Genomic DNA, 24,621 nt, shown 5'->3' on the forward strand with positions numbered 1-24,621 from the left:
AAATGGGGCACATGAAAGAAGGTTGAGAAACACTGTATTAAACAGAAGTTAATTTTTAGCAGAAAATATCAAATCAAAACTAGAGAAAGAAAAATAGTGGAAGTTTTATTTATTTAGCATTAATGAGACTTCTGTGCTGCATCAGGTTTATATTTTGTAACCTTTAGAGATATAAATGTGCTACTAGTTTCATCTGTAAGGCTACTCCTATTACGAGACTTAAAGTTCATCACTGAGTACAATGATTCACAATAATTTGTAGATGCAAAAATGGATAGTAATGCTGTTGCAAGTGTTTTTAAACATACAAAAGTTTATGGAATAGTATTCCAAACTTTAGTACCTCATTTTCTGCTCTTCTTTGTGTTACTCCCTTCTCTAATCGCTCTATTTCAATATTTTCCAAGTCAACTCTGAGGTCAACAAATTTTTGCCTCCAAATTAAGCTACTTTGAAAATCAATCAAGTGCAGTTGATTGATTTTCAAAGTAGCTTAATTAGAACTTTATTAATTAACTGCACTTCAAAATCAGCCATATTTATCCACAAAAACATCTGCAAATTTAATTCATCAATTTTTATATTGTCTATAACTGGTAATTAATTTACGGAATTAACAACGCATATAAAGTATATTAATTAAAGATAACTTTAATGAATCACTTCTATATTTCGGCAATTTCACATTGCCATCTTCAGGAACATAAAGATATGGTACGTGCACTAAGGAACTAACAAAGCAAATGAGGAAGAATGTAAGAAACTAATTTTGTTCCTAAAGTCCTAATGGTGCCCTCTTGCGGGCTAATTTGGTAGTCTTGGCAGTTGGGCTGAAGTTCTCATAATGAAAGTCTCCCAAATTTGGGGCAGTTTCATACGCCCAAATTTGTTGAGGTTAGGAACGTTTTTTAGAGCTGCTGAAGATTCTTTGAATAATCTTTCGTATTTAAACTTGCTGCGATGGATTATTTTTGTTTTCTTCCAACGAATTTTATGGTGGGTACCTCCACATAGCCTTTAAAGGAATGCGGAGAACCGACCAGGGCTTCTGATCTAATGTCCAATCCTCACCTTCTCGTGGTGCACCCTGTTGGGTATCTACTTTGATACTGAACGAACGAGGATGGGCTGGCAATTTGGGATTTAGCCGACCAAATTGTATTCTTATTGGTTAAATCAAAATAAAAAATGATGGTACAACATGACAAAATTTCATGCCGGCTGGGGCGTCGCCCGGTTAAACAAGGCCCCCGTTGGTTTCGCCAGGGAACCAGGGCGAACAGCGAAAAGTCAGCTACTGGAACAAATCTGAAAACAAACCCCAACTCAACATCACCAGAGTTAAAGATCGGTACTATCAACGTAAGAAGCCTGAATGGCAAAGAAATGGAGCTAGCTGAGGAATTAGATAAGTACCAGATCGACATAATAGGGGTGACTGAAACAAAAAAGACCAAAACTGGTGAGGTCTTTCTGAGCAATAAATACAAAATGTTATATTCAGGCAATGACAATCAAGGAAAAGAAGGAGTAGCCATAGTATTCAACACAAAATACGAGGCTAATCTTCTTGAATGGCAGTCAGTCTCAAGTAGAGTAATGTGGGCAAATATGAGAATGGGGAACTGGATAATGAGACTTATTTGTGCCTATGGTCCCACAGAAGGTTCTACTAAGGTAGAAGTAGAGGAATTTTTTGAGGCTTTAGAAAAAGCAACTGACACAATGAAAAAGGAAAAGTTGGTCCTTGTTGGGGATCTAAATAGCAGAGTAGGAAATGATTGTGAGACATACAAAAATATTTTGGGAAAATTTGGAGAAAAGAGCAAAGCTAATAATAATGGCAAATATCTGTTGGATTTCTGCTCAGGACATGGACTGGTTATTACTAACACCATGTTCCAACATAAAAATGTGCACAAATTCACATGGAGAGAAAAGGCTAGGAATAAGAAAAGTCTCATTGACTATGTTATTGTTGATAGTGATGTTTTCTCACTGGTGCAGGACACCAGAGTGTACAGAGGATTTGAAATTGGAAGTGATCACTATTTAGTCTTGAGCAGGATAAAATTGAATTTCATATTGAAAAGAATAACATGTAAGAAAGTTTTAAAGCGAATAAAAGTTGAGCAGCTCTCAGATGTGAACTGTAGACTAAAATACAGAAATATTATTGAAAAGAAAATGAAAGAGTTTGAGAACAGGAATCAAACCTTGGAGATTCAGTGGCAAACTCTGAAGGAAACATTGATTGATTCTGCCAGAGAGGCATGTGGTGAGGTTGTGTGCAAGGATAAAAAAATCAGAACTCCCTGGTGGACACAGGAAGTTAAAGAGGCAGTGAAGGAAAAGAAGAAAGCATATCAAAAGTTCCTGGCAAATAAGTCAGCTTTTACTCTTACAGAATACAGAGACAAATGTAAGAAAGCTAAACAGTGTGTAAAACTGGCTAAACAAAAGTCATGGGAGGACTTTGGCAAGAATATAGAAAATAAATATCAAGAAGGTGGCAAAATATTCTGGAGGTTGTTGAAGAAGCTTAGGAATGGAGGAAAGTGTGCTGTAAAAGGAATTAGAGATGATAAAGGTGAAATGAAAACAGGAGAAAAAGATATCCTTGAAGTATGGAGTAATTACTTTGAAAAACTGCTAAATGAAACAAGCAGTGATGACAGCACAGTGGTAAAAAACACTGACCAGGCATGCAGTCAGGAATACATATCCATACTTGAAGTAGAAAAAGCCATCAAAGGCTTGAAATGTGGAAAGGCAGCAGGAGTAGATGATATTCGACCAGAAATGCTGAAGTATGGTGGTATAAGAGTCTTACAGTGGCTGCACTGCATAGTTCAGAAAGCCTGAACAGAGGGACGAATTCCCGATGATTGGAGTAAAGCTCTCATAGTACCCATATATAAAAAGGGAAATAAGACTGAATGTGAGAATTACAGAGGTATTTCCCTACTGAGTGTTCCTGGCAAGATCTATGCAAGTATACTTGAGAAACGGTTGAGAAGAATTGTGGAAGAAAAGCTTGGTGAAGAACAAGCTGGATTCAGGCCAAATAGAGGCTGTCAAGATCAGATCTTCACTTTACGACAAATAGTCGAGAAAGCATGGGAATATAACAAAGATCTGTATTTAAGTTTTGTCGATTTGGAAAAGGCATATGACAAGGTGCCAAGAGAGAAGCTATTCAATACGCTGCAGTTATATGGTGTCAATGGGGCATTATATCAAGCAATACTTAGTCTTTATTTGAGTTGTGAGTCAGCAGTTAGATTTGAAGGAAGTTCAGGAAGATGGTTTAATGTTAAATCTGGTGTGAGACAAGGATGTACATTATCCCCTCTGTTATTCATTATCTATATGGATCACATTATGAAGGAAAGTGGTATTAAACCTGATATCAAAATTGGAGATGTTAATGTCAGCTCTTTGCTTTATGCGGATGATGTTATACTTCTAAATAAATCCGCTACAGGTCTGCAAGATTCTCTGACTAAATTGAATAGCTGTTGTAATAGATATGGTATGAAGGTCAGCAATAAAAAGACAAAGACAATGAAAATAGGCAGAATCATTGAAAATGTCAACTGTGTTGTGAATGGAGAACCTGTGGAACAAGTAAAACATTTCAGCTACTTAGGCACAATTTTTACTGAAGATGGTAAACTAAATATAGAAATAGACAACAGAATCAGCAAAGCTGGTATCGTGGGAAGTCAATTGAATAAATTCATATGGAATAAGAGAGAAATTAGTCGGAACACTAAATTAGCTGTATACAAGACTGTGTTCAAACCAATTTTAACTTATGGATCTGAGAGCTGGGTCAGAAGTAAAACACTTGACCAAAGACTAGAGACCGCAGATATGAGAGTCCTGAGAAAGATTAGAGGCGTGAACAGATGGCATCAATGGCAATATCATATTAAAAATGAGGATATTAGGAAAGAACTTGACGTTGTCAGCATCCAGGAATGCATTAGCAGAGCTAATCTCAGATGGTATGGTCACTTAAATAGAATGGGAGAGGAAAGATTAGCAAAACAAGTGTTCTCTGCCAGGTTTGCAGGAAAACGACCCAGAGGAAGACCAAGATATAGGTGGATTGATACGGTACAAAGTACCTTAGATGATAGAAATATAAGATCTGATAATGTTGGAGTCTTGACAAGTAACAGACTGATTTGGAGGAAAATTGTAGATAGGAAGTTAGTAATGATGTAATTTTTTCATGTAGTACTGTCATATCCTGTACACCCCTTGAGGGTACATGGCAGGAATTTGATGATGATGATGATGATGATGATGTATCTAAGGCATGGTCTGCCAACCCAGAGCGGCTGTACTGGTGAAACCGGATGTAGTCTTGGTGTTCTGAAATCCTGATATTTGTTGTTCTGCCTGTTTGGCCAAAGTAGGACAATTTGCAGCTGCAACGGACCTGGTATACACCAGGTAGGTCTAGGGGAAGTGGTTGGTCTTTGGTAGAGCGGATAAGGGATGCCAACTTTTTATATGGTCTGTAACAGGAAGTAAGGTCATATTTTTTGAGGATATTAGTTATTTTTTCAGAGGTGCCCTGGATGTAGGGGATAGTGATAGACTTGGTGTAGTCTTTATTGTGGAGGGGGGTTGTGGTTTACAGGTTTTAGTATTTTTTGGGGTTATAGCCATTGGCTAAGAAAGTGTTGAGGATGTGGTTTAGTTCCATAGTCAGGACCTTGTCTTCTGAGCAGATTAATTTTGCCCTGTTATATAGTGTTTTTATCACCCCATATTGTTGTGAGGGTGGGGGGGATTGCTGGTGAATGTATCTGCCAGTGTGGGTGGGTTTTCTGTAAACAGAGAAAACCAAAGATCCATCAAGCTGGCAGGTGATTAAAGTGTCTAGGAAGAGGAGGGTGTTGTTTTCCTCTTTTTCTAAGGTGAACTGGATTCTGGGATGTTGGTTGTTTAAGTGTGTTAGGAAGGAGTGGAGTGTGTCTGAGCCATGTGGCCAAATAGCAAACACATCATCCACATAACGAAGCCAAATAGTGGGTTTTTGTGGAGCGGAGTTTAAGGCTTTCTCTTCAAATGTCTCCATAAAGAAATTGGCCAAGGGCGGGGAAAGTGGTGAACCCATGGCTGTCCCCTCTATCTGTTTGTAGAACTTTCCTTGCCAAACGAAATAGCCTGAGTTCATTGTGAACTGAAATAGGGCTGAGATATCGGGAGGAAACTTGGCTTGGATTAGCTCAAGAGTTTCTTTGAGTGGGACATTAGTGAATAGGGAGGAGATGTCAAAACTGACCATTATGTCAGTGTGTTGGAGTGTGAGGTTTTCTATACTGGCTTTAAAGTGGGCTGAGTTTTTTATGTGTGATGGTGTGTTGCCAGTGTAGTGTGTGAGCGTTTTGGCTAAATGTTTGGCTAATTTATATGTGGGGGAATCAATGCCATCCACTATGGGACGCAATGGCACATTTTGTTTATGTATTTTTGGGAGTCCATATAATCGGGGTGGGGGGGGGTCTAGAGTTATAAGGTTTAAGTTTGTTGGTGACTTCCACAGGCCAAGAAGTGACCTTCTTAAGGAGTCTGTGGATAGTTCTAATCTGAGAGTTGGTCGGATTATATTCAATGGGGAGGTAAGTAGTATGGTCTCGTATTAAAGAATTTAGCTTACCTTTGTTCATAATGAAAGTCTCCCAAATTTGGGGCAGTTTCATGCACCCAAATTTGTTGAGGTTGGGAACGTTTTTTAGAGCTGCTGAAGATTCTTTGAATAATCTTTCGTATTTAAACTTGCTGCGATGGATTATTTTTGTTTTCTTCCAACGAATTTTATGGTGGATATCTAAGGCATGGTCTGCCAACCCAGTGCGGCTGTACTGGTGAAACCGGATGTAGTCTTGGTGTTCTGAAATCCTGATATTTGTTGTTCTACCTGTTTACAATGCTGAGGCTGATTCCATGAATAGTCTTTCATATTTGAACTTGCTGCAGTGTATTACTGTGGCTTTCTTCCATCTTATTCTGTGGTGAGTATCCAGAGCGTGGTCTGCAAGCCCAGAGTGGCTGTACTGGTGAAATCGGATGTAATCCATGTGTTCTGAGATTCTGATATTTGCTGTCCTGCCTGTTTGGCCAATGTAGGACAATTTATAGCTACAATATAACAGGGCAAAATTAATCTGCTCAGATGACAAGGCCCTGACTGTGGAACTAAACCTCATCCTCAACACTTTCTTAGCCAATGGCTATAACCCCAAAAAAATCCAAAAAATACTAAAACCTGTAAACCACAACCCCCCTCCACAATAAAGACTACACCAAGTCTATCACTATCCTCTACATCCAGGGCACCTCTGAAAAAATAACTAATATCCTCAAAAAATATGACCTTACTTCCTGTTACAGACCATATAAAAAGTTGGCATCCCTTATCCGCTCTACCAAAGACCAACCACTTCCCCTAGACCTACCTGGTGTATACCAGGTCCCTTGCAGCTGCAAATTGTCCTACTTTGGCCAAACAGGCAGAACAACAAATATCAGGATTTCAGAACACCAAGACTACATCCGGTTTCACCAGTACAGCCCCTCTGGGTTGGCAGACCATGCCTTAGATACCCACCATAAAATTCGTTGGAAGAAAACAAAAATAATCCATCGCAGCAAGTTTAAATACGAAAGATTATTCAAAGAATCTTCAGCAGCTCTAAAAAACGTTCCCAACCTCAACAAATTTGGGTGCATGAAACTGCCCCAAATTTGGGAGACTTTCATTATGAGAACTTCAGCCCAACTGCCAAGACTACCAAATTAGCCCGCAAGAGGGCACCATTAGGACTTTAGGAACAAAATTAGTTTCTTACTTTCTTCCTCATTTGCTTTGTTAGTTCCTTAGTGCATGTACCATATCTGTATGTTCCTGAATATGGCAATGTGACATTGCCGAAATATAGAAGTGATTCATTAAAGTTATCTTTAATTAAATACTTCATATGCGTTGTTAATTCCGTAAATTAATTACCAGTTATGTCTAACCAACGTATAAGTCTTACTACTAGAAAAAAAATATAATAATGGTATTTCTTGTAGAGAGGCTTATATGCTGGTTAAACATGATAACTAATAATTAAGGAATTGACAGCATACACTAGAAATATAAATTAAATAAACTTTAATATATACTTTCCAATATTTCGGCAAACGTCACGTTGCCATCTTCTTGGGAACTTAATACAAAGACAAGTGCATGCAAGTACTAGATAACAGCAAATGGTGCCCCCCCGCGGGCTATATTGGTAGTTCTTGGCCTTTGGGCTGAAGTTCTTCTGATAAATGTTTCCCAAATTTGTTGAGGTTTGGCATATTCCTAAGGGCTGAGGCTGATTCCATGAATAGTCTTTCATATTTGAATTTGCTGCAGTGTATTACTGTAGCTTTCTGCCATCTTATTCTGTGGTGAGTATCCAGAGCGTGGTCTGCAATCCCAGAGTGGCTGTACTGGTGAAATCGGATGTAATCCATGTGTTCTGAGATTCTGATATTTGCTGTCCTGCCTGTTTGGCCAAAGTAGGACAATTTATAGCTGCAAGGGACAACAAATATCAGAATCTCAGAACACAAGGATTACATCCGATTTCACCATTTCAGCCATATTTCAGTTTACAATGAATTCAGGCTATTTCGTTTGGCAGGAAAAATTCTACAAAAAGATAGAGGGGACAGTCATGGGTTCACCACTTCCCCCACCCTTGGCCAACTTCTTTATAGAGACTTTTGAAGAGAAAGCCTTAAACTCAGCCCCACAAAAACCTACCATATGGCTTCGCCACGTTGATGATGTGTTCGCTATTTGGCCACATGGCCCGGATTCACTCCTCTCCTTCCTAACACACTTAAACAGCCAGCACCCTAGAATCAAGTTCACCCTGGAAAAAGAAAAAACAATAACCTCCACTTCCTAGACACACTAGTCACCTGCCAACCTGATGGAACCTTGGTTTTCTCAGTTTATAGAAAACCCACTCATACAGGCAGATATATTCACCAACAATCCCATCCCCCCCCCCTCACAACAATATGGAGTTATTAAGACACTATTCAACAGGACAAAAATAATCTGTTCAAATGACCAAGCCCTAACCACTGAACTAAATCACATCCGTGACACTTTCTCAGCCAATGGCTACCCTGCCCAAAAGAATCCAAAAAATACTTAAACAGTTATCCACAACCCCCCCCCCTTCACAAAAAAGATTACTCTAAATCCATCACCATTCCCTACATCCAGGGCACCTTGGAAAAAATCAACAAAATCTTAAAAAAACATGACTTCACCACTTGTTACAGACCATATAGAAAATTGGCATTCCTTATCTGCTCCACTAAAGACCAACCACTTCCCCTAGACCTACCTGGTGTATACCAAGTCCCTTGCAGCTGTAAATTGTCCTACTTTGGCCAAACAGGCAGGACAGTAAATATCAGCATATCAGAACACAAGGATTACATCCGATTTCGCCAGTATAGCCATGCTGGGCTTGCAGACCACGCTCTGGATACTCGCCACAGAATAAGATGGGAGAAAGCCACAGTAATACACCGCAGCAAGTTCAAATATGAAAGACTATTCATGGAATCAGCCTCATCCCTTAGGAACATTCCAAACCTCAACAAATTGGGATGCATGAGACTGCCCCAAATTTGGGAAACATCAGAAGAACTTCAGCCCAAAGACCAAGAACTACCAATATAGCCTGCCATGGGGCACCATCAGGACTTTAGGAAAACGGCAGCTTCCTAGCTTCGGTTCTCATTTGCTGTTATGTAGTACTTGCGTGTACTTGTCTTTGTATTAAGTTCCCAAGAAGATGGCAACGTGACGTTTGCCAAAATATCGGAAAGTATATATTAAAGTTTATTTAATTTATATTTCTAGTGTACGCTGTCAATTCCTTAATTATTAGTTATCGTTATAATAATGGCATGTTTATATATATGTGTGTGTGTGTGTGTGTGTCTGTGTGTGTTGAGAATATATATATATATAGTTGAGAAATCATGGGAATATAACAAAGATCTGTATTTAAGTTTGTCGATCTGGAAATGGCATATGACAAGGTGCCAAGAGAGAAGCTATTCAATATGCTACAGTTATATGGTTGAAAGTTATATTTGGTATTTATTAACTATAATTAACAAAACAGATATTTGGATTATAAGACCATAGGTTTAATACATATATGCACAAATTCATCGATTAGTTTCGCAGCAAAATTGACTAGCTTTGGCAAAAAAAAAAAAAAAAAAAAAAAAAAGGACAACAGTAACGGTTTACACCGGTTAGACAACAAAAAATTGGAAGGCACTGCGTGACATGGTATGCATGAAGTGATTACTTCAGTCATTATTATAAATACGCATTACATAGTTTTTGGCGTACTGTAGTTCCACTAAACTTAATGATATAATAAGATTTTTCCATATATTCTTCAATATTACTCCTTGGTTTATATTAAAGAATAATATTGAAGGATATATGGAAAAATCTTATTCACTCATTAAGTTTAGCAGAACTACAGCATCCCAAAAACTATGTAACGCGTATTTATAATAACGACTGAAGTATATCGCTTCACGCATACCATGTCATGCGGTGCCTTCCAATTTTTTGTTGTCTAACCAGTGTAAACCGTTACTGTAGTCCTTCGTTTTTTTTTTTTCATTTATTAGTTCTTTTTCACCGTTTAGTCTTGACAAAGCTAGTCAGTTTTTGTTAGCGAAACTAGTCGATGAATTTGTGCACATATGTATTAAACCTATGGTCTTATAATCCAAATATCTGTTTTGTGTTAATTACAGTTATATGGTATCAATGGGGCATTATATCAAGCAATACTTAGTCTTTATTTGAGTTGTAAGTCAGCAGTTAGAACTGAGGGAAGTACAGGAGGATGGTTTAATGTTAAATCCAGTGTGAGACAAGGATGTACATTATCCCCTCTGTTATTCATTTTCTATATGGATTGCATTATGACGGAAAGTGGTATTAAACATAATATCAAAATTGGAGATGTTAATGTCAGCTCTTTGCTTTATGCAGACGATGTTATACTTCTAAATAAATCCACTACAAGTCTGCAAGATTCCCTGACTAAATTGAATAACTGTTGTAATAGATATGGTATGAAGGTCAGCAATAAAAAGATAAAGACAATGAAAATAGACAGAATCGTTGAAAATGTCAAATGCTTTGTGGACGGAGAACCTGTGGAACAAGTAAAACATTTCAGCTACTTAGGCACGATTTTTAGTTAAGATGGTAAATTAAATATGGAAATAGACAACAGAATCAACAAAGCTGGTATGGTAGGAAGTCAATTGAATAAATTCATATGAAATAAGAGAGAAATTAGTTGGAACACTAAATTAGCTGTATATATATATATATATATATATATACAAGACCATGTTCAAGCCAGTTTTAACTTATGGATCTGAGAGCTGGGTCAGAAGTAAAACACTTAACCAAGGACTAGAGACCGCAGGTATGAGAATCCCGAGAAAGATTAGAGGCGTGAACAGATGGCATCATTGGCAATATCATATTAAAAACGAGAATATTAGAAAAGATTATTAGATATATGAAGAGCCAAAGGCTTCAAAAAGAACTTGACATTGTTAGCATCCAGGAATGTGTTAGCAGAGCTGATCTCAGGTGTATGGTCACTTAAACAAAATGGGCGAGGAAAGATTAGCAAAACAATGTTCTCCGCCAGGTTGGCAGGAAAAACAACCCAGAGGAAGATCAAGATATAGGTGGATTGACACTGTACAAAGTGCCTTAGATGATAGAAATGTAAGATATGATAATGTTGACAAGTAACAGACTGATTTGGAGGAAAATTGTAGATAGGATAATAGTAATGTTGTAAATTTTCATGTAGCACTATCATATCCTGTACACCCCTTGAGGGTACATGGCAGGAATTTGACAATGATGATATATATATATATATATATATATATATATATATATATATATATATATATATATATATATATATATATATATATATATAGCATAAATATGAATAGAAAAAAAAAGTAGGAAGAAAGAAAGAAAGGAAGTCAAGAAAGGAATAAAGTGAATAGCAAAAGGAAAAAAAGTAAATTACAACTGAATGACCAAAGTTGTACAACCACAAGGTAAATACAAATATCTGCAGTCTTTGGTCAAGTGTTTTGCTTCTGACCCAGATCTCAGATCCATAAGTTAAAACTGGTTTGAACACTGTCTTGTATACAGCTAATTTAGTGTTCCGACTAATTTCTCTCTTATTCCATATGAATTTATTCAATTGACTTCCTACCATACCATCTTTGTTGATTCTGTTGTCTATTTCCATATTTAATTTACCATCTTCACTAAAAATCATGCTTAAGTAGCCGTAATGTTTTACTTGTTCCACAGGTTCTTTGTTCACAACACAGTTGACATTTTCAACGATTCTGCTTATTTTCATTGTCATTGTCTTTTTATTGCTGACCTTCATACCATATCTATTACTCCAGTTATTCAATTTAGCCAGGAAATCTTGAAGACTTGTAGCGGATTTATTTAGAAGTATAACATCGTTCGCATAAAGCAAATAGCTGAGATTAACACCTCCAATTTTGATATCAGGTTTAATACCACTTTCCTTCATAATGTGATCCATATAAATAATGAAAAACAGAGGGGATAATGTGCATCCTTGTTTCATATCAGATTTAACATTAAACCATCTTCCTGTACTTCCTTCAATTCTAACTGCTGACTTACAACTCAAATTAAGACTAAGTATTGCTTGATATAATGCCCCATTGACACCATATAACTGTAACATATTGAATAGCTTCTCTCTTGGCACCTTGTCATATGCCTTTTCCAGATCGACAAAACTTAAATACAGATCTTTGTTATGTTCCCATGCTTTCTCAATTATTTGTCGTAAAGTGAAGATCTCATCCTGACAGCCTCTATTTGGCCTTAAATCAGCTTGTTCTTCACCGAGCTTTTCTTCCACAATCCTTCTCAACCATTTCTCAAGTATACTTGCATAAATCTTGCAAGGAACTTTATGAATTTTTGGGAGACCATATAAACTAGGAGTTCTTCCAAAATGATTGCGCAACTTGTCCACAGTATTTTTGATCCCAACCGACAACTTCATCAAGCAGCTTATTTAATTGTTTAATTTGTGATTTTGTAGGATTATAATTGATTTCTAGATAGATGGAGGTATCCTGCAAAAGGCAGTCTACTTTTTTTCTTGTAGTCAGCCTTATCCATTACCACTACTGCTTTTCCTTTATCAGCTTTTGAAATGGATATTTTGCTTTTTTTTCTTAATGAGGTAAGTGTACGGATTTCAGCACTTGATAAATTACATGGAGGTAATTTTCTTTTAAAAAGTGAAGCAGTAACTTCAAGTCATAGTTTATTAGCATCTTCGCTAGAAAGTCCCGACACATTGCATTTGATGTTATGCAAAAAATCGAGATACGGGATGCGTTTAGGTACTATGGCAAAGTCAAGGCCTTTAGCTAATGCACTAGTTTCAGCGTCAGATAACAGGCGTCCAGAAATATTCACAATCCATTTATTCGTGGGAGTGTTGTCAGAGGCAATTTTTTTTCTTTTTTTTTTTTCTTTTGCTTATGGTATAAAGATTCATATTTTTGCATCAGTTTGCAGTCATGTTTTTCATAAGAATCGACTAATGATTGTTTAGAAACACGAAGAACGATATTCAGTAATTCATCATCTAGTGCATTAGCTAAAGACCTTGACTTTGCTGTAGTGCCTAAACACATCCAGCATCTCAATTTTTTCCATAACATTGAATGCTATCTGTTGGGACTTTCTAGTGAAGATCCTAATAAATTACGATTTGAAGTTGCTGCTTCACTGTTTAAAAGAAAATTACCTCCATGTAATTTATTGAGTGCTGAAACCCGTGCGCTAACCTCATTAAGAAAAAATAGTGAAATATCTATTTCAAAAGCTGATAAAGGAAAATTGGTAGTAATAACGAATAAAGCTATGAGAGAAAAATAGACTGTCATTTGCAAGATACCTCCACCTATCAAGAAATCAATCATAACCCTAAAAAATTGCAAATTAAACAATTAAATAAGCTGCATGATGAAGTTGTCAGTTGGGATCAAAAATACCTTGGACAAGTTGCGCACTCATTTTGGAAGAACTCCTCGTTTATATGGCCTCCCAAAAATTCATAAAGAAGATTATCCAGTAAGACCCAACGCAAATTGTATTGATTCTCCCACTTATAGAATTGCTAAATTTCTGGCATCTCAGAACCGATTGGCAGAATTTTGAAGACGTATCATCTCATTCTCACATATTTTTCTATCAACAAAATTTCTCACTCGTTGCCATATACAAAAGAGAAACTGGCAAATCTATCATTAGCTGGCATTTACCAGATACTGTGTGAATGTAATTTAACATACTTTGGACAAACAGGCCATTCTGTGAAAAAAAGAATGAAGGAACATCAGTGTTATTATATTGTGTATACCTCAAAAGTCTGGTCTGGCACGACATAGTATTGACACTAACACAATATCCAGTGGGATCAAGCTCGTCTTCTCCATAAATGCAAGTTTAAATATGAATGCCTTTTCAAAGAAAGTTGCGAAGCCCTTTTACCTCGGCCAAATTTGAATCGAAATGATTGTCTCTCTCTCTCTCTTCCCCAAAAGTTTGGGAGATTCTTATCTTATGTAACCATCAAAGAAATAGTTTTTAAGAATTATTTAGTAATATTTTATTAATATAACTAGCACGTGCCAACAGTTTTTAATTGGTAATCCACTGACTATTATGTACTTTGTATTTCATTCCTTTGAACTGTTTGTTGTCTACACTGATGATGTACTGTTAATTTCAGTAAGAAATATTTGTAGCTTTATTTCATTAAAGTTAATTAATGTGGTTATCATGTAATTTATTATTTACTAGCTATCCTTGTCCATTCTTCTAATGCCAAGTTCCATTCCTTGATACATCCAGAGACATACAAAAGTGCCATTGTGCTTGCAAGTTAGTCCACAGGAAGATTTAATTAATGATGCAAGAAATTTCTTGATAATTCTTGAGAACATGAACATGCTGCTTATCATTATAGCATCAAGACTAGTTGGTCATTCTAGTAAGTTGGAAGAAAATAATAATACTATATGGAACTATTTTCAGATTCATCATCACCAATGAAGCACTCTTCCCATTCCCATTATGTATGGCTTCATAAATTTACTGAACATTTGAAAGATCACCTTCAGCTCAATGGCCGTAAATTACAATCAGCTATTTAGAGCTATAAGTTATATGAGCCATAGGTTACCTATATATTAAGTCATGTAGGATGCTTGCTAGGACTGTTTTTCTTTTCCAAGTATAAGTTTAATTTTTCCACTAATTACTGTTGATTCCTCACTCATTCATTGTAAAGCTGCTGACGAAAGCTCTGTAGGCACATTGTTATCAGTGGAAATTTGCTGTTGCAAACTAATCTGGTATGAATGCTTAGGAGGAAACACGTATATAAAGCTAGTAATTACATTTATTTAGCTAATTAGATTACTAGCCAATATTTTGCTTTAGCGTCAAGGCGTCATCATGAGCACCATGAATTATACTAAGCACATGCATGTAGAAACACCAGTAGGAAGGCAAACACAGACTGACTGTAGAAAGTAAGCTCCTACAGACCTAACTGGTGCCCTCTATGGTATGGTGATAGAATCTTGATGGCACAATTTGAATGGTGGCAGATTCCAGAAATAGTCTCTGATTTAAATCTGTTTCTCTATTAGTTGGAGTTTTTTTTCCATTGGATTCAATGATCTGTATCCAAGGCATGGTCTCTCACTTCAGAATGGTTGTAGGTCTGAGTGTGGATATAGTCAAAGTCACATATCGCCACTCAGGAATTCTCTAGGCACATTGACAGAATAGTTAGAACAACAATAGCAAGAGTATTTGCTATTTTTGAAAGCCTCTTGAAGCACTACTATTAAGTCTAGTATAGTTTGCTGTCCAGGAACAATTGGAATTCTGCAGATATTCAAAAAGAAGAAATCTTGAGTTGCTTCATAATGTCTGATGTAAGTCTGAAAGCATTGAAAGCATATTGGATACTGGAAGAAATGCAGTGTCAAGCCATGCCATGGATACAGATCCAAGGAAACCTCCTCTTATACAGAAACAGATTTAAATCAGAGAGGCTATTTCTGGAATTACCCACAGCACTATAGCATTCTTTAAACTTAAACAAGTTTGGCTGTATGACATTGCCAAAAATCTGGTGATCATCTTTTTGAGACCTTCATGGTGTCCATAGAGGGTACCAGTTAAGACTGTAAGAGCCTGCAATTTACACTCAGCTGTGTTTGCCTTGTGTGCACATGCTTAGTGTACTTTTTTGTGCCCATGAAGATATATGCTTATTAGCTAATTTAGTTAATTATTAGCTTTAGATGTGTTTTCTTCACTACACGTCAACTTGTTTGTAGCAATAGTCAGCTATATTTGATTTTTTGTTATGTGACATGATTGTTGTGATCTGTGTTTTGACAAGTGCTTTCATACTATTGATTTAAAGACAAAAGATTTTTGTTGAAATCTAATAAATTTTCAGCTTCTGAATAAATTCATAGTTTTTGTTCTTTGGTATTGTGAGTTTATCCATTAAAAAATAACACGAATCAGTTAATCTGGGTTTTTACTTGTTTTTAAACAATTTTGAAGTACATGCTTGAAATTGGCATCCCACGTGTGCAAATCAGACAGTTAATTAAGAAATGTAAATTTATTTTCTATGTAAAAGATTGTTATGTCATTTACTACCATTTTTCAAGAGGTTCTTTAAGAGAGAAATGCTTTCTATAATTCTTTTTACCCCCCCCCTAGAAGAATAGGCATGATTTTAATTGCATAATATGCAATGTCTTCTTGTAGGAATTAGTTCTTCATATGATGCAGAAAGATCCAACGCATCGTTTGAAAGCTGAGGAGTACTTGCAACAACAGAGAAACAAAACTTTTCCAGAATATTTTTATACCTTTCTTCAAGAGTACTTTCAAAGTTTTGCTGCTATGCCAATTCTTACTCCTGATGAAAAAATAGAAAGGTAAAATATAAAACGTCCAGCTCTTATTCTATTAAATTATGGTCATATCAATGTTCCCCAAAATTTTTTTTTGGACTTTATGCACATGAAAACATTGTTGTACAAGCTTCTGGTCTTGGACTCAATATATATGCACTAATGTAATATATCTCATAATATTTTTTTTTTTATTTTTTTTTTTTTTTTTTGTCTAGCTATAACTTGTAAAACTATGAGACTAAATTAATTTGCTTAAATCCACATAGTTACAAAAATCCATCACTGTTTGTATGAGTTCATGTGACTGTACTGTCTAGACAGTAGACACTAAATAAATATGCCTCTGCAACCTGCTGATATCAGCATCAGTTCATTTACATGACAAAAATTGGTCATCTAAATTTAGAACAGTGATATTCAAAATATATGGCATCATTGTGGTTATAAAAACAGAACTTAGATATACAAATTTTATTTAATAATAAAATGTATTTAATATTTGATTCATATTTCTTAAACTACATTTTTCTTTTTAAAATTATTTCTGTTTTGGAAGTTAGCATTAAAATCTAGTCATAATAATGGCTAGATTCTATTTTTTTTTTTTTTTTTCTAATCTTCTCTGTGTGATTTTGTGCAGCACAAATGTTGTTTCATCTAAAAGGTTACTTGTTAATACAGACTACACTAAACTAAACCCTTTGGATATTAAACTGTCCGTACAAGTGTTCCTTTGATCTGTAATGTTTGTCACACTTGTGACTTTCATTAAAAATGTATATTTTATACACCACTGATTTTCTGGCAGTCTTGGGCCTTGTCGGATTAGCCATTTTTCTGGACCTGATAATTGTGGACTAAATAACGATTCATCAGTGCACTAATTATGCCTCTCCCCCATCACTAAGGTACCACTGACCACTTGAAACTTAAATATTAAATGTAAATTACATATCAATTAAGTGATTAAATGAAATACATTAGTATAAATAATATAGTAAAGTGGATATGGACTTATACTTGAGACCACTACTTTACTTAGAAGCCCTAACTAGTGTTAAATATGACAAAATAAGCTAAGACTCGCTCAAAAGCAAGAAATCACCAAAGGTGTATGAAAACGATTAAGCAAGTGGGTTCCACACTTAATGCCATCTCTGGTGCCTCAGTGATCTATCTGGGTGATCATGGGAATTTCAAGTGTGCCAACATAATTTGGTCAGTAATAAAGGAGGTACCAGGAAATTGGTGGTGTACCTGTATTTCATAACTGTGCTCTTCATATAGCCAACTCTCACAGAGCAATTTGTATGCTATTATTAACTGCTGAACTGTTATTCCCTGCCCGCCCCCCCCCATCCCAAGCCACATAGTAGTAGTAGTGTGTTTAAAATCACTGTTTCAAGCAAAGAATGTTAAATTTTCGCTATAGAGGTTGTATTGACCAACAGATGACATTAAAATTCATGCCTCTCTGATAATAAATTCTGATTCATTTATGCTTAGTTTTACTAGCTAGACATTTTTTACTAGCCTTATTAGGTATGCTAGTATGTCAGAGTGGCAGATATTAAAGGAGGTGAATTGACTTTGAAGCTCTGGATGACTCCACCTAATTAATGGTTAATTGCTAAAAGTACTAATCACTCAGAAAACAGTTATTTTTGATTGCATGACTGTATATTACTTTCATTTCATTATTTACATTCTTAGTGCTTTTTAATTAAAGCACAGATGTTTTACAGATGTACAAAGGCAAGTAGCTTGGATCAACAAAAGGAGATCAAAAGTAAAGTTTTAAAGGAGATTATTACAAGGAAGCCATTGAAGTCTCATATAACACTGAAATGGCTGCATTCCCCTTCACACAGGCTGCTACAACCTATCTATAGAAAGTTGAATTTGTCATGTGCTTTTGAGTCACAGTTGCCAGCTGCATCGCAATTACACCAGTGACCAGTAGTGGCAGAGATTCATTTTAAAACTTCTTTTTGATCAGAAATGGTACAAATAATACTGCATTGACCATTGATTATTCAAATATATGAATTTCTTTTAGGAAAAATGAGAGTATGTTTTTTGGATAGATTAGGGCTTTTGTGAGCAGTATGCACATATGGTTTTCAGTTTATTATATTTGCATAAGTGAAAATCACATAAGAAAAAAATTAATTGAAAATTAATGAACAAGTATAAGTAATATATAAAATAAGTAATATATAGTATAAAATTATGACATGGTTCTTTTGCCACCAAAAAGTGAACAGCGCAGGTATCTATAGGAGAACGAACATACACAGACACACAGAGTGTCTTGCCATAAATACTATTACAACTTCTGCACTGCCCAAAGAATTGCGTGAGCCTAGTTTTGTTAGTGACGCTGTGCACAACTAACATTTGTGTGTTTTAGTAGAGAGAGTTGTCTAGCTGTATGAGTTAACATGCAGTGGGGCGATTATGAGAACTGCATAGCTCTAATAGCACTTCACATAGTTGAAATGCAGCCACCTGTTATTTTCAACATGCTAAAAACACTTGAAATCAGTAAGATGTTTGTGCATTAAACATTATAATGATACAGAAGATGTATCTGACTGCCAGAGAACAGCTCAACCATGCTGTTTAGGATGCAACAACTTGTGAGGAGGTGTAGAGGCACGTCTTCACCATAATTCTGTTAGAAACAGAATGTGATGCCGCGAGAGATGAATGTTTCACAGAGAACGATGTCATATGCTAACTGATGATCTGGGGTTGAAAGCCTATCGTCCTTCTACTAGACACTACACTAATGCTACAACTAATGTGGCAGAGGGTGACAAAATCAAAAGTACTTCTCTGGCAGTACACGAAGAATAGACACAGATATGTACTCTTCACAGATGAGAAGATTTTCACTATTGAAGTGTTGCTTAACCACCAAAACGATTGGGTATATGCCCCCAGACGGTTGCACAGCACATGCCATAGTTCCCAGGATTCAGAGAGGTCATCACTCCTGTCATTGATGATTTGGTTTGGAGAGGGTGACATACCAGGGTGAATATCTGAGTTGCATTTCTGCGAGAAATGGATCAAAATTTCTGCCAAAGTGTATCAAGACACTGTGCTGGAATCTGTGGTATGGCTCCCCCTGAACAACACCTTGTTTCATGTTCATTTTCAAAATTTTTCAACAGAGGTTGGTATGCTGAAGTTACATTGATTTAGGCAATGTTAAAACTAAATCAGTGTAACTTCAGCATACCATGTAGATTGTAGTGCAGCTTGTTTCTTTGTATACATGGGTATACTCATGATGACCGTAATGTGAAGGTCAAAACATCAAGTGATATTGGTTTATTTTAAACTGAAGTTTTACTCTAACACAGTAGGTGTTTGCATAATTTTGAAGATCACTGTGTAAGCATGAAGGAAAGGAACCTTGTTTCATGGTGTGCAGTAGACCTTCCAACACAACTCAGCCTGTACATGCATGGGAAGAACCACAGGCAAATGTGCCTGACCACATATCACCATCTGATTGGCTGTCTGAAAGTCCTGATCTGAATCTATGTTTTTCGAATTATGGTCTGAGCTTGAGAGAGAAGCCTGAAAGAAACGACACCCCAGCATTGTCAGCCTAAAGGTGAATTCGAAGCAAGCAGTGGCAGTGTTTCTGTTGGGTGTTGTGTATGCTGCCATCAATATGTGGCTTCACAGACTTTAGGTATTCATGAAGGCAAAAGGGCAACATTTCATGTTATGACCATATCTATGTAGTGGATTTAAATTTTCCATCCATACCGTTATGCCATATGTAGAAAAATTAATTGCCGAAATGGTTTTTCTATTTGTAGTTTCTCCACTTCCTGGATTCATTTGTGGTAAATCAATGCAACATTCATCCTCTCCTCTCCTCTGCAAAAGTAGATATTGGAGTGCATCATAGGCTCTATGCATGTTGCATATCCTTTTCAATCTATCATCGTGACCAAGTAAGATTATGTCTTTGCAGTTAAATTCTTGCCCAGTAATGACAATCACTACTTCATTAGGTTGCTGTGGGCACAATGAATCTGCCTGTGTAATATCCTGTTGATACTTGATTAGCATGTAGGGCGAGTCTTAGTTCTTGCACATTGTTAGCATTCTCTATAGCTGACTTAAAGGCTTGCATATACATGTTATGCTGATGTAACACTCCTTGTAAATGAAATATAGTTTCTGAGTTCAACCCTGTGATCTGTCTGCAGCAGAAAGCTGCTTGTTCACATAGGTTTGAAATGAAATAAATTTGTAAAAATTTATTATCATTTGGTTTGACTGGCAACAAACTTTGCCAAATGGTACACTTGATCTTGCACCTTGAAAGTAGACAGCATGAACCTTCTTTCGACTGTTTGTTTCACACCAGATGATATCATTTGAAATGCAAAATTATTAGCTTGAATAGTTTCAATATATTGATAAGACTGTGAATTAATTACATTGTAATGAGTGATAATAATGGTTCAGGAGGAGCTATGATTTCATTTAGTTTCACCTTTCCATTCAAACAGCATCTGTATTTAAGTGTACAGTACTGACATACTACAGTCACAGTACCGATCACAACTGTTGAATCAGTGGACTATCTTATAATTGTAAGAGAAAGCAGACCATTCCTTATTATTCCAAGAAACTTCAATAATTTCACTCTATTTAGTCTCATACACCTTGCCACAAGAGTCAAGTGACTTATAGAACTTACTCTTCATCATGGCATACTGGAAAAAAAAATAAAATAAATACCCACTAATAATTATAATAAAATAAACACTGATATTAATATAATAATAGTAGTAATAATAATAATAATAATGGTAATAATGAAAAAAACTTCGCAAAATATTGGCCAGATATTGTTAAACTAAAGGAAGATAAGGCAAGCTATTCACTGCGTGTATACTATGAACGGGATGCTTCTGACTCATGCCAGCTCTCATTTTAGGCTATGGTTTCTTGCCTTAGCAGGACAAGCCTCTCCCTTCCATAGAGCACCTACGAATTTGTTTCAACCGTTTCATTTGCTTCAATTAGCCCATTGTGCATTGATACACTATGTATTGTATAAATTGCCTGTAGAAGACAGACATATGCTATCACAGTTTTTTATAGATCTCATTGAGATCTGCATTTTTATCACTCATAGTATGCGCCTATTTTCTACAGCTCTGTCAGTACATTTAGTTGAACACATGTGGGTGGGCCATTGAGAGAGGTAAAAAAAATATTCACTGTTCCATAATCTAGAGATGTACATCGATGAAAATGAACATAAACCATCTTTGGAACATCTATCTATTGGTGAAGACATAATTAAAATTGGTCAGTGAGTTATAAGTGAACATCAAAAACAGACTTTGCTTTATATATATATATATATATATTTTTTTTTTTTTTTTTCCTCTCACTTATCTGTTTTTTGGATTATATTCTTCTCCAAATTAATCTATTATCTGTTAAAACTCCAATATTACCAGATATTATATTTCTTTCTCTCTCTCTTCTAAGACATTTTTTTTTTTTGTACCAATTCACCTAGATCTTAGTCTTCCTCTGGATCTTTTTTTTCTGCTATCCTGGCAAATAACACTAACAAATCTGTGTGACCATACCACTGGACAGGATCTCTGTTGATATATTCCTGAATGCTGATAATGTCAAGTTCTTTCCTAATATCTTCATTTTTAATATGATGCTGCCACTGATAGCATTTGTTAACTTCCCTAATCTTTTGTAGAACTCTCATATCTGTGGTCTCCAGTTTTTGATCAAGTGTTTTATTTCTAACCCACCAGGGACGAATGCTGGTCTCCAAATTCACGCTTGCTCTTGTCATCATTCAGAGAATGAAAGGTGTGAGCGAAGTCTGATTAGCGGAATAATGAATCACCAACCATTTAAAACTATGTGCAGGTAACCCTCGTATAACGTGATGTTAGGTTCCACAGAAATGCTACATTATATAAATCATGTTATGCGAATCTCAGATCACATAGAAAAAGTAGGGTTATGTTCTGAAATCTTTTTTTTTTAATTATATAACAATGACATATCCACCAAAAAATATATTTTTATTTAATTCAGGTAATTCATGTAAGTTAAGAAAACATATAAACTATTAAACAAATACATAGTATAAAAATTACAAATTGTACTTAAACTTCATTGCACATAATGCATAGATGTTTTAGGCAAAATAAAATAGTGCATATTTTAATCTTTTATAACATGAGGATTTGAGGATTGGTTAATAAACACTGGTTTTGTCATGTAATCACCTGATGCATTACTACAAAACAGTAGAGTAATTCTGTCTTTGGAAACTTTGAATCCAGGAGCTGATCATTCATTTTTCGAAATATAGGTGTGTTTTTGCACTTTTTTTCAATATAACCCAGATTCATTCGCATTGAACACCTGGTCTGCACTACTATAAATGTTTATAAACTTTGAGAATTTTTTTGTTTAATAAGATTTCCATCCATAGGAATTTTCTTTTGAGGGTGCAATCTTCTATCGAAATCATTAGAGATTTCTCTGTTTTTCTATTAGAATATAATAGAAAAACAGAGAAATCTCTAATGAGCTCGCATACACGAGCAACGTGCTTTGCACTTATCATTGACCCGGCAATAAGCAATTTCTCGGATTTTATGTTGATTTTGTTTGATTATTTGAATTGTTGATTCATTTAAATTCAAAGTCCCTGCAAAAACTCCTGGTTTTTCTCCATTTTTCAACCAATTCAAGATTTTGAATATTTTTCTTCGAGAGAAGTTAATTTTGTTTTCAGTGTTGGTTTTTCCCTTTTGTTGCAGTTTGTGGCCATTACTATAAAAATAATTTTTTACACAAAAAAGCAAGCATTACATATTGTATGTAACTTGCCAGAAAATAAAGTGCTCAGCTTGAGATGAACACACTTATGATTTTTAATGCACTTTCCTGGCAGAAACAAGGACAATTTTCAACAATAAACATTTTATACAGTAAACAGTTGAGGTACATGTGTGCTAAAGGGTATTTCCCCTAATATAAATTTGCTATTTATAATTATATGTGGGATACGGGTAGACACAAATTTAACGAAGATAAAATTTGATTTTTAAGTCATGCGGTGAAAAACATATGAAAAGATAAAGGATTACTACAATTTATAGACCTTGTTTTTATTGGAACCGTGTTCAACAAGAGCTATGATTTTAGACCACGTTATACGAGGGTTACCTGTATTTAGAAATTTATGTACATTTAATCATACAAATACAACATTTATTTTACAAATGATATTTTATCTTTTTCAATTTAGCTACTTGAATACAATTCTACCCTACAGTTCTTCTTTATGAACTGGTCAATAACATCGTCATAAAAAGTTGGTTGTAATTTAGTTTTCCCAAGAAAACGCACACTTGTAAAGGCTGGCTGAAGCTCACTTTGACTGCGTATGGCCCATGTTTAAGCAACAGGGTGAGATGATGTGGAGGGAGCAGAAATGGCTATGCGCATGCATGAAATCACAGTGCTGAAGCGAGGATCTGGATGCTCCTACAACCGAGCAAGCCAAGGTAGCTTGACTAGTGTCGGCCTTCAGTACACAACGCAAAGCTCAATTATTGCTGCGCGAGCTTAAAACTTCTTCTCTCTATAAAAATAAAAGCCTAAATGGAATTCTTATAAATGAATGCATTTATTAACAAATAAATATTACTTCTTTCTCAATTAATGAGCTTGCGCAGCAAGCATAGCAAGTAACCCACCACTGTGATCCACTTCTCAGATCCATACGTTGAAATTGGTTTGAACACTGTCTTGTATACAGCTGATTTAGTGTTTGACTAATTTCTCTCTAATTCCATATGAATTTATTCATTTACTTTCCTACCATACTAGCTTTCCTAATTCTGCTATTTCCATATTTAATTTGCTATCTTCACTAAAAATTGTGTCTAAATAGCCAAAATGTTTTACTACTTCTGTTGGTTTTACATTCAGAATGGAGTTGATATTTTCAACATTTTGCTTTCTTTTCATTGTCTTTCACTTTTTATTGCTGATTTTCATTCTAAATTAATCACAGCAGTTATTCAGTTTAGTCAGAGAATCTTGCAATAATAATTAAATAAATTTATTAATTTATTTATTATCTATTAGAGATGTTAATCTCATGAAAGCTGAGATTAACATCTCCAATTTTGATATCAGGTTAATACCCCTTTCCTTCTTAATGTGATCCATATAGATAATGAATAAAGCGGAGATAATATACACCCTTGTCTCACACTTGATTTAACATCAAACCATCCTCTGCCTCCTTCAATTCTATCTGCTGACTTATAACTCAAATATAGTTTCAGTATTACCTGATATAATGTTCCATTTACACCATATAACTACCTTTTGAAA

At 35.6% G+C, this 24,621-nt stretch overlaps 1 protein-coding gene across 1 annotated transcript in view; it reads left to right on the forward strand.

Annotated features, from left to right (window-relative positions):
* The window catches only part of Vps15 (vacuolar protein sorting 15), a 529,585-nt gene that overhangs the window by 116,777 nt on the left and 388,187 nt on the right, over window positions 1-24,621 (forward strand). The window contains exon 10 of the mRNA XM_090391958.1: window positions 16,034-16,206. Coding sequence (XP_090248084.1) covers window positions 16,034-16,206 — 173 coding nt within the window. The remainder of the gene's footprint in view (window positions 1-16,033; window positions 16,207-24,621) is intronic.

Source organism: Typopeltis vanoorti, chromosome 4 (assembly GCF_054136105.1).
Source record: "Typopeltis vanoorti isolate ZY-2024b chromosome 4, IOZ_Tvanoo_1.0, whole genome shotgun sequence".
In the NCBI taxonomy this organism is placed as follows: domain Eukaryota; kingdom Metazoa; phylum Arthropoda; class Arachnida; order Uropygi; family Thelyphonidae; genus Typopeltis; species Typopeltis vanoorti.